Source organism: Halichoerus grypus, chromosome 13, assembly GCF_964656455.1.
Source record: "Halichoerus grypus chromosome 13, mHalGry1.hap1.1, whole genome shotgun sequence".
Lineage (NCBI taxonomy): Eukaryota > Metazoa > Chordata > Mammalia > Carnivora > Phocidae > Halichoerus > Halichoerus grypus.
In genome coordinates, this window is record NC_135724.1 from 55,812,169 (window position 1) to 55,827,846 (window position 15,678).

The following is a 15,678-nucleotide window of genomic DNA, read 5'->3' on the forward strand; positions in this document are numbered from 1 at the left end:
TCCTTTTACTATAATCTGACTTCCCCGAAGTTTCAAAGACTATTATATGATGTGACAAACATGTTGCAAACGTATAAGATACAGCTTTAAAAAAAGAGACCCTTGGAGAGAACTTTCTCTACTACCTGGTTACATAGATACTGTGCCATTTGTTGTTGTCAATCGGGAAGTCTGGAAATTCCAACCGCGTTGACCCGGAGCCCATATCCCAGAGAAAGGCCACCTTCCCTCGCCGCATCTCCACTGCCAAGAAATCAGACTGGGGTGCGGGCATGAGCTGGGATGAGTTCACGTGCTGACTGTTTGCACGACTACCAAAACATGTTAAAGAATGAGCTCCTGGAGCATTTTCTCTATTTTTTTTTTTTTTTGTAGTTTTTAATTTTATTATGTTATGTTAGTCACCATACAATACATCATTAGTTTTTGATGTAGTGATCCACGATCCATTGTTTTCGTATAACACCCAGTGCTCCCTCCTTTTACCCATCACTGGGCTAACCAATCCCCCCTTCCCCCCTCCCCTCTAAAAGCCTGTTTGTTTCTCAGGTCCATAGTCTCTCATGGTTCATCTCTCCCTCCAATTCCCCCCGCCCATTTTTCCCTTCCTTCTCCTAATGTCCTCCATGTTATTCCTTATGTTCCACAAATAAGTGAAACCATATGATAATTGACTTTCTCTGCTTGACTTATTTCACTTAGCATAATCTCCTCCAGTCCCATCCATGTTGATGTAAAAGTTGGGTATTCATCTTTTCTGATGGCTGAGTAATAGTCCATTGTATATATGGACCACATCTTCTTTATCCATTCATCTGTTGAAGGGCATCTCAGCTCTTTCCACAGTTTGGCTATTGCGGACATTGCTGCTATGAACATTGGGGTGCATATGGCCCTTCTTTTCACTACATCTGTGTCTTTGGGGTAAATACCCAGGAGTGCAATTGCTGGGTCATAGGGTAGCTCTATTTTTAAATTTTTGAGGCACCTCCACACTGTTTTCCAAAGTGGCTGTACCAACTTGCATTCCCACCAACGGTGTAAGAGGGTTCCCCTTTCTCCACAACCTCTCCAACATTTGTTGTTTCTTTCCCTGTCCATTTTGGCCATTCTAACTGGTGTAAGGTGGTATCTCAATGTGGTTTTGATTAGGATTTCCCTGATGGCTAATGATGATGAACATTTTTTCATGTGTCTGTTAGCCATTTGTATGTCTTCTTCAGAGAAGTGTCTGCTCATCTCTTCTGCCCACTTTTTGACTTGATTATTTGTTTTTTGGGTGTTGAGTTTAAGAAGTTCTTTATAGATTTTGGATACCAGCCCTTTATCTGTAGGGTCATTTGCAAATATCTTCTCCCATTCTGTGGGTTGCCTCTTTGTTTTGTTGACTGTTACCTTTGCTGTGCAGAAGCTTTTTATCTTGATGAAGTCCCAAAAGTTCATTTTTGCTTTTGTTTCACTAGCTTTTGGAGATGTATCTTGAAAGAAGTTGCTGTGGGCGATGTCAAAGAGGTTACTGCCTATGTTCTCCTCTAGGATTTTGATGGATTCCTGTCTCACATTGAGGTCTTTCATCCACTTTGAGTTTATCTTTGTGAGTGGTGTTAGAGAATGGTCGAGTTTCATTCTTCTGCATGTGGCTGTCCAATTTTCCCAGCACCATTTATTGAAGAGACTGTCTTTTTTCCATTGCATGTTTTTTCCTGCTTTGTCAAAGATTATTTGACCATAGAGTTGAGGGTCCATATCTGGGTTTTCTATTCTGTTCCATTGGTCTGTATATCTGTTTTTGTGCCAGTACCATGCTGTCTTGGTGATCACAGCTTTGTAATATAGCTTGAAATCGGGCAACGTGATGCCCCCAGCTTTGTTTTTTTTCAACATCTCCTTGGCGATTCAGGGTCTTTTCTGATTCCATACAAATTTTAGGATTGTTTGTTCCAGCACTTTGAAAAATGTCATTGGAATTTTGATCGGGATGGCATTGAAGATATAGATTGCTCTGGGTAGCATAGACATTTTAACAATGTTTATTCTTCCGATCCATGAGCATGGAATATTTTTCCATCTTTTTGTGTCTTCTTCAATTTCTTTCATGAGTGTTTTGTAGTTCCTAGAGTATAGATCCTTTACCTCTTTGGTTAGGTTTATTCCGAGGTATCTTACGGTTTTTGGTGCTATTGTAAATGGAATCGTTTCTCTAGTTTCTCTTTCTACAGTTGTGTTGTTAGTGTATAAGAAAGCAACTGATTTCTGTGCATTGATTTTGTATCCTGCCACATTACTGAATTGCTGGATGAGTTCTAGTAATTCGGGGGTGGAGTCTTTTGGGTTTTCCACATAAAGTATCATGTCGTCTGCGAAAAGAGAGAGTTTGACTTCTTCTTTGCCAATTTGAATACCTTTTCTTTCTTTTTGTTGTCTGATTGCTGTTGCCAGGACTTCCAGTACTATGTTGAACAATAGTGGCAAGAGTGGGCACCCTTGACGTGTTCCTGATCTTAAGGGAAAGGCTCTCAGCTTTTCCCCACTGAGGATGATATTCGCTGTGGGTTTTTCATAGATGGATTTTTATGAACGTGAGGAATGTTCCCTCTATCCCTATACTCTGGAGAGTTTTAATCAGGAAAGGATGTCGTATTTTGTCAAATGCTTTTTCTGCATCAATTGAGAGGACCATATGGTTCTTCTCCCTCCTCTTATTAATGTGTTCTATCACATTGATTGATTTGCAAATGTTGAACCACCCTTGCATCCCGGGGATAAATCCCACTTGGTCGTGGTGGATGATCCTTTTAATGTATTGTTGGATCCTATTACTTAGGATTTTGTTGAGCATTTTGGAATCCATATTCATCAGGGATATTGGTCTGAAATTCTCCTTTTTGATGGGGTCTTTGCCTGGTTTGGGAATTAAGGTAATGCTGGCCTCATAGAATGAGTTTGGAAGTTTTCCTTCTGTTTCTATTTTTTGAAACAGCTTCAGTAGAATAGGTATTATTTCTTCTTTGAATGTTTGGTAGAATTCCCCAGGGAATCCATCAGGCCCTGGACTCTTGTTTTTGGGGAGGTTTTTGATCACTGCTTCAATCTCGTTACCGGTTATTGGCCTATTCAGGTTGTCAATTTCTTCCTGTTTCGGTCTTGGCAGCTTATAGGTTTCCAGGAGGGCCTCCATTTCATCCAGATTGCTCAGTTTATTGGTATATAGTTGTTGATAATAACTTCTAATAATTGTTTCTATTTCCTTGGTGTTAGTCGTGATCTCTCCCCTTTCATTCATAATTTTATTAATTTGGGTCCTTTCTCTCTTCTTTTGGATAAGTCTGCCCAGTGGTTTATCAATCTTATTAATTCTTTCAAAGAACCAACTTCTAGTTTCGTTGATCTGATCTACTGTGTTTCTGGTTTCTAATTCATTGATTTCTGCTCTAATTTTAATTATTTCTCTTCTGATGCGTGGCTTAGGCGTCGTTTGTTGCTTTTTCTCTAGTTCTTTAAGGTGTAGAGTTAATTGGTGAATTCGGGATTTTTCTATTTTTTTGAGTGAGGCTTGGATGGCTATGTATTTCCCCCTTAGGACCGCCTTTGCAGTATCCCATAGGTTTTGGACCCATGTGTTTTCGTTCTCATTAATTTCCATGAATTGTTTAAGTTCTTCTTTGATTTCTTGGTTGACCCAAACATTCTTGAGCAGAGTGGTCTTTAGCTTCCAAGTGTTTGAATTTCTGCCGAATTTTTTCTTGTGATTGAGTTCCAGTTTTAGAGCATTGTGGTCTGAGAATATGCAGGGAATAATCTCAATCTTTTGGTATCGGTTGAGACCTGATTTGTGACCCAGTATGTGGTCTATTCTGGAGAAAGTTCCATGTGCACTCGAGAAGAATGAGTATTCTGTTGTTTTAGGGTGGAATGTTGTGTAAATATCTATGAGGTCCATCTGGTCCAATGTATCATTCAAAGCTCTTGTTTCCTTGTTGATTTTCTGCTTAGATGATCCGTCCATTGCTGAGAGTGGAGTATTGAGGTCTCCTACAATAAACATATTGTTATCAATATGACTCTTTATTTTGGTTAACGGTTGGCTTATGTAGACGGCTGCTGCCATGTTGGGGCATAGATATTTACAATTGTTAGATCTTCTTGTTGGATAGACCCTTTAAGAATGATATAGTGTCCTTCTGTGTCTCTTATTACAGACTTTAGTTTAAAATCTAATTTGTCTGATATAAGCATTGCCACCCCAGCTTTCTTTTGAGATCCGCTGGCATGGAAGATAGATCTCCATCCCTTCACGTTCAGTCTGGATGTATCTTTAGGTTCAAAATGAGTATCTTGTAGACAGCATATGGATGGGTCCTGTCTTTTTATCCAATCTGCAACCCTGTGCCGTTTTATGGGAGCATTTAGGCCATTCACGTTGAGAGTGATTATTGAAAGGTATGAATTAATTGTCATCGTGTTGCCTGTGAAGACGTTGTTTTTATAGATTGTCCCTGTAAATTTCTGTTGTAGATCACTCTTGGGGTCTTTCTCCTTTTATAGAACCCCCCTTAATATTTCTTGCAGGGCCGGCTTAGTGGTCACAGATTCTTTCAGTTTCTGCCGGTCGTGGAAGCTCTGCATCTCTCCATCCATTCTAAATGAAAGCCTTGCCAGATAAAGTATTCTTGGCTGCATGTTCTTCTCATTTAGTACCCTGAATATGTCTTGCCAGGCCTTTCTGGCTTGCCAGGTCTCTGTGGATAGGTCTGACGTTATTCTGATGTTCCTCCCTCTGTACGTAAGGAATCTCTTCCCCCTAACTGCCCTTAAGATGGTTTCCTTGGTTCTAAGATTTGCAAGTTTTACTATTACATGCCGGGGTGTTGGCCTGTTTTCCTTGATCTTAGGAGGGGTCCTCTCTGCCTCTAGGACTCGAATGTTTGTTTCATTCCCCAGATTAGGGAAGTTCTCAGGTACGATTTGCTCAAATACATCTTCTAGCCCTCTCCCTCTCTCTACTCCCTCCGGGATTCCAATTATTCTGACATCGGAACGCCTCATGGTGTCACTTATTTCTCTGATTCTATTTTCATGGATTCTGAGTTGTTTTTCCCTGGCCTCCTCTTTTCCCTTTTTATCTATTATACTGTCTTCCAGATCGCTTATTCTCTCTTCTGTCTCAGTTACCCTAGCTGTTAGATTATCTAGATTGGATTGGATCTCATTGATAGCATTTTTAAGTTCTGCCAATTCACCTTTTATTTCTGCCCTTAGAGACTCTATGTTGCCATTAATTGATTTCTCCATTCTAGGCATTGTCTTCATAATTGCTAGCCTGAATTCCATCTCTGACATCTTGGTTATATCTGCATCCATTTGTAAATCTGCAGCATAAGTCATAATCTCTGAGTCTTTTCTGTTTTGGGGGCTCCTCCTCCTAGTCATTCTGTTGACGGGTGTTTGAGGGAATGTATAGAGTCCAAATTATTGACCAGAACCCAAGCAAGATGCACCTGTTTTCTTGGGACCTTAGGGTTGCTGGTCTCTTGTTTTCCCAGCCTGTCTTCTGCGGGAGGGGCCTGCCGTGCTGTTACTCAGGCAACCCTGTTTGGGCAGAGTTGCCCTGCGCCCCTGTGGTGGGGGATGGGCTCAGTGGGAATCGGTCTTTGGAGCTTTTGGTCTCTGGTGCCTTTCCCTGGCGGCTTTCCGTGTCTCTTCCGCGAGTCAGAGCAGAAGAGACCGTTTCCAACCCTCTGCCTCAGAGCAGAGAGACCTCAGTCTGTTCTTCAGTGAGCTCTCCAGGCCACACCGTCTCCGTTTCCGTCCGTGCTGCTATAAACTGCAGCGTCCGGGGTTGTGCGCCCCTCCGCAGCGCCCCCAGTCCTGCCTCCAGGTCGGGGCACATCTCTGCCCTTTGTGCTTCTAAAACCGCCAGCCCCTCCGCGCGGGACTCCGCCGCTTGGGGTTTCCATCCTGGGGGTTGCAGTTCGCTGGCGCGACCCCGGCGCACCGGGTTTCCGTCTCGGAGGCTGCAGTTCGCGTGCGCGTGACCGTCGCTCCGGTTTCTGTCCGGGGGGCCTGCGGTTCGCGTGCGCGCGACCCCTCCAGTCTGGTCCTCCACCCCGGGGGCTGCCCTAAAGTCCTTTCCCGACGATACCGGTCTGTGAGTCTGCGCCCCGTCCGCAGCGCGCGAGGCCGTCACTCACCGGCGGTATAGGATCCCCAAGTCCAGGCACCCTCCCGCCGCCGTTTATCCTCCGATATCTGCCCGCAGAATCACGGCTCTCCGCTTCATACCTCAAAACCAACTGCCTGCGATATTCTGTTTGTAGAGATCCAGATCTTCTTACATCTCAGGCTGGTTTCGTGGGTGCTCAGAGTGGTCTGGTAGCTATCCAGCTCAATTCTGGGGACCAGTTGAAATAGAGTCCCCTACTCCTCCGCCATCTTTCCCCCCTCCCCCATTTTCTCTATTCTTAAAAAACAAAAAACTGTCTTTTGTCTTTAAATGCTCCCCTCCCTGGAGCTGGAGCATGCCTCAGTACTGGAGGCCATTAAGCCATTGTTGGATATTAGTGCCTCCCAGGAAGTTCCCCAGGAACACTTACTGGGGGTCACCAGTAGCCTACAGGGAATAGGACTTGTTTACTAGACTTGTTTGCCCAGTCTGAGAATGCAGTGAGTGAACGTGAAATACGTAATAAGGCAGGAGCCATGAGATCCCACATCAGGGACTTGCGTGTGTTCTGCACCTTAGCTCCCAAGAAGACGTTTCAGAATTTGTGCTTGTTAATATTTTCTGCTCTCACAACCCCAAGGGTTCTGACCCATTCCCACTGGCAGCCAAAGGAATCAGTGGTTTCCACAGGGGACTTGCCCCTCTGGGAACCACCAGAATCTCACTGGGTGGAAAGCCTCGGTGAAGCTGGATAATTCTGATACGCCCATTAAAGTGCACACCTCCACTCCTGATAACAACCACCGAGATTGTTTCAAAGAGATCCACTTTACACACCCATGGCTACACTTGGTGGCTGAAGAAGCTGCAGAAGACATTAGGAAAGGCTACCCGACAGCTAGCAATTAAGATGGCGGAGGGAAGACCCTCTCCTCAATAGCTCGGTCCTCCTCACAGGCATTCAGTTTGGGACTGTGTGTGTTTCTAATCTAATGCCACTAGTTTAGCAAAAGCTTGGTTCCCTTAGAAGGATTAGTGATTTCACCAAGGCCCTCTTTTTTTTCTCCATCAAAAAACCCCTGCCAATTCAGAAACTATAACACGCTCAGAAGAGAGTCATTGTTGCTTTCTACAGTCCATACTCACATTGGTGCTGCTCCCGAGGTAGAAGAGAAGGTTATCGGGTTCACTTGTCTTAACACTTAGCCTTAAGGTGTTATAGTTAGCAGAAGAAATCGGAGGCTGGTAGGCCCGGATACAATCTCTGTCTGCAGACACGGCAACTTTAATCTGTGAAAGGAAAGAGGAAGTGTCCTAATCACTCAGTGACACACGTTGGCAGCACGCCAGGAGGTCAAAATTACTGTTCCAGAACCAATTTTCACTGGTAGGCAGGTTTCCTCTCCTGAGGATGCATAATGCTTTGTGTTTCATAACATGATATCAGGCAGTGATGAAAATTATTTTATTTGGTGAACTACTTAAATACGGAAAAGTCAGTCTTGAAGTTTTAAGAGTATTTTACATAGGAAACGGTCTCGCTCATGCGAGACTTAATTCCTTAAGACCAGGAGCTTATCCAGATCACCCTGGAATCTTTACATCTGACACAGGAAGGATATTTGATGATCATGTGTCAAATACCTGAAGGGATAATCTATTTATATATACAGGAAATATTTATAGAGCAACTTCTGCACTTACTACACGTTTCTCTAAGTAGTTGCATATATTTCTTATATTAGCTTTAAAGATTATACGTTTGTATTAATCAGAGCATTTAGAAACGTCTGTGGGGCTTGCGTTTATTTGGTGACTTTCACTGAAACCAAACTCATGTCAACCGACAGCCATTTTCCAATATTGAGGCCACTCGGGGGAGGGGGAGTGGAAGGCTCCAGAACTGCTTTTTCTTAGCTAGCAGGGTTCAGGCAGATGAACATGAGACCAGAGGTCACATCTGTCCTCTATAAATCCCCAGCAGCGTGTCAACGGCATATTCTCTTGAAAGTATTATTTCCCTGAAATGCCTCCCCTTTAGAGCACGACCAATGCCATGCGCTATGGATGGTCGTAAACATTTTCTCAAGCTTGTACTTTTCCAGCTGGCAAGTGTTCGATGCATTTAGTGACCTGGATTTGTGAGCATTTGTGTGTGTATAGGCTGTGTCGCCAGACTCCTGGACGATGAGGCTCATAGTGCGCACACATTCTGAAGAACACTTGGATTACTGACACTGGGTTGGTAAAATGCTGGCAATAATGCCGTACTCGGCCAAGGAGATGTAAACACTTAGACCACGAGCTCTACAGCAGCTGAGCTAATAGTTGTGGACTGATGAGTCTAGGCTACAATTATAAATCTCCATAAAGACATGAGATCTCTTCGCTAACATTCGGAAACAGGTTGAATGAAGCAAAAAACAAAGAAAATGAGACTACTTAAGTATACTTAAATATACTGTCTGGGGCAGGAGAGAAGGTATTTTCTAGACAAAGCATAGGCACCATAAAAGTCGTAAGTGGTTACACACACACACACACACACAAAGTAAATATACTTAACACAGATTTAAATGTACTGTAGACAAGGCTGTGAGAAATGTGGGAGATAAGAGCTGACTCAGTAGAAGTCCAGGGGCCGGCGTGACAGTCCCCTCTATAGGAGCCCCCTGAGACCGGGAGTTACTGAGAGCCCCGCTGTGGGAGGGCCGAGCCCCCGAGCGCCACAGGAGCCCACACTCACAGAAGCTGCTTGCTTGCGGGCCTGGCTGATAAGCAGTTTGATTTCTGATAGGTTTCTGTTCAGGTTCTCTTCTAATATCTTCAGAGGCTTCAACCGATCAAATAAAAGGCTGGCTTGTGTTTCTGCATCTTTCACTCTTCTTCTAGCTAGCAGAGCTACCAAGTATCAGGTGGCAAGAAAGATGGCAGCAGGGAGGAAACAAGAGAAGTGAATTATTTATTATTACCAATGCACTGAATAAAATATAATACCCTAATGATCAGATCCTTGAAATTTTGGTAAGTACAGTTGACCCTTGAACGACTCAGGGGTGGGGGTGCTCAACCCCCATGCAGTCGCAACGCTGCATGTAACTTCTGACTCCCCCAAAACTTCACTAGGAATAGTCTACTGTTGGCTGGAAGCCTTACCAACAACGTAAATAGTCAATTAACACGGTTTGTAAGTGACATGCATTATATACTGTATTCTTACAATGAAGAAAGCTAGAGAAAAGAAAATGTTATTAAGAAAATCATAAAGAAAATATATTTTCTGTATTATATTTATCGAAAAAAAATCTGTATAGTGGACCTGTGCCGTCAAAACCGATGTTGTTCAAGGGTCAACTGAATATGAAGAATGCGCCAGCAGCATGCCCTACCCAAGGCCCTTCTCTTGTTTTATAAATGCAAATCTCGACATCAGTGCATTTTTATTCCGTAGGGATGCTGTTTGTCAACAAGACCCCATGGTATACCTGGTCAGTTGAAAATCTCACAAAGCGGACTTTCCCACTGGGAAGGGAGACCGGGACGTACCGGTCATTGAGGAGTCCTGTAGAAGTCTGTTAGTTTCTCGTAAGGTGGCGTTAACCCTGGACAGGTCAGTGGATGTATTCAGCAGCTTCTGGCTCAATCCCACGACATTCTTTAGAGTGCTTGCCACACTCTGATTTGCAGATGTGGCCAGCTCTTTGACTTTGGTTCCTCTGTCTCTGGCACCTGAAATAAATTTAAATGCAAGCATGCACCCCTGTGATCATATATGGGGAAAACCATAAACCACAATAAATGTAACTTCTCATGGAAACATGTACAGTATTTCTTATGGGCTGCTGAGCACAAAATGGGGCTTCTGGTTTTTAATGGCAGTAGTAAGACTGCATGTCCTATGCCTTACTGCTCCCTCTTAGGGACAAATGAAATGGTTTTGGTAACAATCCTCTGTATTGAAATTTCAATACTTAGTGAGATCAACTGCTAATCGCCATGTTCTCAGGGTCTTAGATGTTAATAAGCTAAACTTCTTTATTTGGTCTCCTTTCTATCACTCCCTTCTCATATTCATTAAATACCTTATTTAAATCAGTCCGTGTGTGGATAAGAAGGTTGGGGAATTTAAATTTGTAGGTAGGATGGGCATGTCGTAGGCTAGAGGAAGTGGTATTTGCCCACAACATCAGCTGACTGCTAGACGGAACAGAATAAAGACTAAATGGTCACTATGGATAAAGTGGAATTCAGTTATTTTAGAAAATCTGGGTGATGCTTTTTTTTTTTTTTAAAGGCATTAGTATTCATGTTTAAAGTATCCAGTCACAAACAGGACAAAAACAAACACTAGAAGAAGCTGGATAAAGAGTCTACAGGTTTCTTTTTACTCTTGCAGCAACTTTTCTGCGAGTTTGAAATTACTTCCAAATAAAAAGGTGTTTTGTTTTGTTTTGTTTTAAGGGGGGAGGTTGTGGGGGGAGGGGTAGAGAGAATCTTAAGCAGGCTCCATGCCCAGTATGGAACCCGACACGGGGCTCGATCTCACAATCCTGAGATCATGACCTGAGCCAAAATCAAGAGTCGGATGCTTAACTGACTGAGCCACCCAGGCGCCCCTGAAAAGGTACTTGTAAGTATTTAACCAACATACATCATGTGTCCTTAAAAAAAAAAGAAAGAAAAGAAACTTCCAGGTCAGAAAATGTGCCCATGATTTAAGGTTAGAAGTCAGTCCAAAGTGCCCCAAGCCCAGCTCCCCTACAGTGGTTTCCATGTTCACCAGTGAATCCACAGAAAGAACTCCAGAGTTGTTAGGACATCTTGTAAGGCTTATTAAGAAAAGAAGAGAAGGTCGAGGGGATGTAAATGATGCAGTGCAGCTGGACTCATTTGTATTATACTTTAAAATAGTTATCCTATTTCAGATTGTAATGAATAGTACATTTCCAACCCATCAATATTAAAGTGATTTCTGAACTTATTTTAGAATGCTTTATATTGCCTCATGAAGGAAGATCACCAAGCAAGAGTTCTTTAATTGTCCCCATTTATAATGTACTAGCATTTTCCCTTAAGACGGGAACATTCAGCTTCTTGCTGACATCTTCGAATGACCCTTTCATTGAAGGGATGTGTCAAGGCATTTTAAAAGAAAGTAATTCATGGGGTAGCATCAAGTCTCCCAAGGTTCTGCTTTTCAGAATAGGATTCTAGCATTCCAATGCAGGTATTCTGGAGTTACTTAAAAAATAGTTATCTTCACTTCCAAATCATACTCCTCTGCGAGTAAAAACTCTATCCATCTTGGTCTCGATTTTGAGTGAGGGCTATTAATCAGACTCGCAGCAGGACTTCCTTCTGCTCCTGTGTAATGGCTTTACAATGAGCAAACATTAATTAAATCAAGAACCCCCTTTCCACTTACCTCCAGGAATTGTTCTGAGTATTAAGAGTGATTCATTGGTCCGCCTAGTAATTGTATCAGCATTCCCTTGAAATCTCTTTGCTGTATTTTTCAATTCACTCAGTTTCAATGTGATACCTATTTAAAGGGGGGGAAAATTGTCCTCTTTGAGGATAACCTACTCAACAGTTGCTTAGGCAACAGGTTCCTTCATCACTCTGACCCATCTACAGAATCAACAGCTTTCTACAGACACCCCCCCCAATATTGAAATTTTTCCAACAAGACTTAGCACCACTCATTAGAGAAATGAAGAGTGTTTTTAGCTTGCTTGATCATTTTTTCTATTTCACTTGTTGCCCTTCTCCCAAATATTTCTTCTTGAATTGCATGTCCAATTTAATTTAGAGCTCAGGTGAAGACTTGTGTTTAAATCCCTCAGTCTTAATCATTCGCTAACTTCCTGCCTACACCTAAATCTTGTCCACCCCTCTTCTCTGGGTTGTAAAACCCCAAAGGTTGTCCTACCCAGGAATCTTCCCCCATGCCCAGCCCTGCTTCCCCAGCCAGGGCCCCTCCCCTCCCCCATCCTCTCACGGCAGGACACGTGCTCAGCTCAGCCTCCTTCAAGTCTGATCAAAGCTGTGGGATCAAAGCTTTTACTTTTAATATTTCTGTTCATAATACACACATCTCAATGCTGGACACACGGTTAAAAAATGAATTATGGATAAAATATCTGATGAACACGATGGTTTTAAAATTTTAATTGCCAGAAAGTTCACTATTTGGTGGCCTCTGACACACCTTTCGCCGTGTAAGCTGAAACCACAGCCCATCAACACCGATGCTAGAGTTTGTGTTTCATCTGCTTTACGATCAAGTGTGAGGGACTTTCTATTCCATAAGATGATGACATAAAATTTAAATTGTGTCACTCACAGAGAACAAAAACTATGCACACATCTGGGCCCTTGGCTCAAACAGCTATGGGAGGATCCAGTACAGGCATGGAAGTGTTCTTAGAGGGGTGTGAGCTTGGTTTATAGCCCTGTCTACTCCTACAGGAAGGGACTTGATATTTTTGATTAGAATATATTAAGGTGAAAAGTGTATGTTTTTCTCACACCACAGATTCCTGCTGCCATTTTGTGTTGTGTTTACTGGACAGCCCTTACACATGTGAAATCATTGCTTACTGAACCCTTCAGGAAGAACTCACTGCATTGGGATTTCTTGAAAAACTGATAAATCTATTATGATTTAAGTCAGTAATGATTTAATGAGAAGTTACCATGAGTCTAACATTATATTAGCCCTGTTTGGCAACATTGGCAAAAGAAATGCATCACATATAATACAACTCTTCAAGAAACTGTGAAACAGTGTGATATGAATAGGGGAGCATGTGAAACCAAAGAGAACTTGACACACACTGCAAAACACTGACAGCCCACGAGCTAACGCCATGTGTGGAGGATTCAGGTACCAAAGAAGGCTCAATGAGTCTTTGGAAGATTAGAGGTGCCTGCACATTAAGAGAGGTCACTAAAATAAAAATTTAAAAATAAAAATTTAAATATGATGTTTCTATGACAGGAAATTGGAATGTCATTGTGACAAAGAAGTGTTCATGTTCAGATTCCCCCAGGAAAGGAGAATGTTCCAGCAGTATGCTCAGAGAGTCTTATTCACTCTGCTTATCAATACAGTCCAAGCTAGAAACTTACCTTGATGCTTTCTGCTCAGGCTGTTGCCTTCTTTTAGAAATCTGGAACTGCGCTGGAGAGCCACTTTCCCATTAGAAACAAGGGATTCTGAGAACTGGAAAACAGGACACTTTAAACATGACAATGGCGGGGGGATGGGGGGAGCAGGTGTGGGAGGAGGGGCAGGTGGACTCCTGCTGGAGATGGGGACAGCAATTCTATCAGAATAGTCTCTGGTCTAGTTCCAAACATGGGAGTCCACTAGGTAATGGGTAGGGACAATTTAAATTGTCCTAATTCATGGCTGAGGAGAAAGAACACAAACCATTTTTAAATATATAAAAACAAAACCCAGACATTAAGTGAAGATTTCTCTAAAGAGAAGATGTCTCAAGTAGATATTAAGAAGCATTATCCTTTCATTATAAGAAACTGAGATTTTCCTCATTACCACATCACCAGTCCCTAGTCTTCGTAAAGAAGTATTTATGACCTTAAGGGGGGCCGGGGTGGCTCAGTGGGTTCAGTGGCTGACTTTGGCTCAGGTCATGATCGCAGGTCAAGCCCTGCGTCAGGGGTCTCCCTTTCCCTCTGCTCCTCACCCAGCTCATGCTCTCTAATAAATAAATAAAATCTTAAAAAAAAAAAAGAAAGTGTCTATGACCCTAAGAAATTAAAACTTGTATCACATGATGACAGAGCCAAACAGCTCTCACCAGACAAGAATATTGACAAGCACGAATTTAAGCCACTGAGTCTTTGCTCAGCACCTTCTGGAACAATCTCCCACAGTGCCTAGAAAAGGAAGGCACACACTGTGGCCCCCGGGGCAGCTCTCACCAGGCTCGCCGTAGTCACTGTCTCGAGAGCATCTTTTGCCACTTTCTCTGATTCTTCAATCAGGCTCCGAGTGTTGGAATGGACGTGGGCTGCGCTGGTGGCATTCGGGGACACGTGTCTAATGCTGCCGAGGCCACTGTGTAAGCAGCATGTTTACAGATGTTGGCACAAATTAAATGGAACTTGCTCACTATTCCTGAAAGCTTCCCAGTTTCTCACCCTTAGAAAAGTTCAAGGAGTAACAACACAGGGATTCCGTCATCTTTGAAAGCAGTAGCTACACTGTCACGAGAACACTCAGAAGTGCTGTTTAATTAACACCCCAAGAAGGGGCTACTGCTGTTTCCTATGGTTTTAACCGTCCATCAGTTTCCACCAGCTGCCCTCAACATTCTTTCATTTCTTTCAGACCCCCCACATATGTCTGGGGTACCACTGCACGTCTGCCTTGGCTATAATCTCTCCTGCCTTGCACTTGCTAATTTTCAAAAAGCTTCCTTAAGCTTATATAAGGATGCCGAATCTTGTTCTTCAAAAGGTATATACCAATTTGATGAAATTCACTAAAGGTTTGGGAGGAAGATCAGATAATATTTGAATCATCTGAACTTCAACTCTTACAAGTGGGCAAATCACTTATGAACTTGCCAACTGGTAATGGTGCAATTTCATCCAGCTCACTCTATCTTGAAAATGAAATCTGACAATTGACATATCTTTGCCTGCTGAGTAACTCACTTCATTTTCTCCCCAAGGTTATCGAGTTGAGTGATTCCCAAACCAGGCACCAGCAGTTACTACTTGATTGGCAAAATTTGGTGATTTATAAATAAAAGATAATAATGTTATTTAACTTTGTGTAGCATACCACATTGCTCTTACTATTCGTACTAGGTAATATGGGTTTTGTCTTAGCTATGTATGTAGGCAGAATATATTTTTTTTCTCTTTTGGGAAATAATGAAAGCTGATGAAAAGAGAGAAGCTGAGTATCTAATTCCATTTTATATTACGGATTCCTATAGCATGTGTAGGTGGTAATGCTCCATGCAACACATAATTTATGCAACATTCTATCCTATATCGTTTTTAATTGCTTTCCTTGTGTGAGCTAATCTTTTATGGCAGCATTCCTCAAATTGGAAAGATATTTATTTTTCCCTCCCAACACAGAGCAGCACACGGATACCCAGTGAGTCCAGACTTTTTCTACCTATAATTGTAACAAGTTTTTAAGAAATAAATTTACCAATTAACTCACAATATTGTGTGAATCTCTGATAAGGCCAAAACCCTAGTTCCTTCATTTGCTGTACATCAGATAACATGGGGATCTTTAAAAATGTGACAAAGCCCGGGTCACAATCTTTGAGCGGGAGGAGGACAAGGCGACAAAAGCAGTATTTTTGAAGTTCCCCAGTTTATTCCAAAGTGCAGACAAGTTTGAGAACCACTGTCCTCAAGTCATGCTTCTCATTTAGAAGCACTTTGTCACAAGTTGAGGACATATTTAACAAATGCTAAAAACATATGTTAAGGTAACTATAAGACAATAGTAGACC

The 15,678-nt window shown here is 42.4% G+C and overlaps 1 protein-coding gene across 3 annotated transcripts in view; it reads right to left on the bottom strand.

Moving 5' to 3' along the window:
- LAMA1 (laminin subunit alpha 1) overlaps window positions 1-15,678 on the bottom strand; it is a 161,582-nt gene that overhangs the window by 27,291 nt on the left and 118,613 nt on the right. For all 3 annotated transcript variants that reach the window (XR_013443381.1, XM_078060583.1, XM_036106004.2), the window contains exons 40-46: window positions 14,117-14,252; window positions 13,298-13,391; window positions 11,589-11,705; window positions 9,710-9,892; window positions 8,910-9,064; window positions 7,310-7,453; window positions 126-259 (exon numbers count right to left, since the gene is read on the bottom strand). Coding sequence is in view for 2 of the 3 variants with exons in the window: in XM_078060583.1 (XP_077916709.1) it covers window positions 126-259; window positions 7,310-7,453; window positions 8,910-9,064; window positions 9,710-9,892; window positions 11,589-11,705; window positions 13,298-13,391; window positions 14,117-14,252 (963 nt within the window). In the remaining variant the exon portion in view is untranslated. The remainder of the gene's footprint in view (window positions 1-125; window positions 260-7,309; window positions 7,454-8,909; window positions 9,065-9,709; window positions 9,893-11,588; window positions 11,706-13,297; window positions 13,392-14,116; window positions 14,253-15,678) is intronic.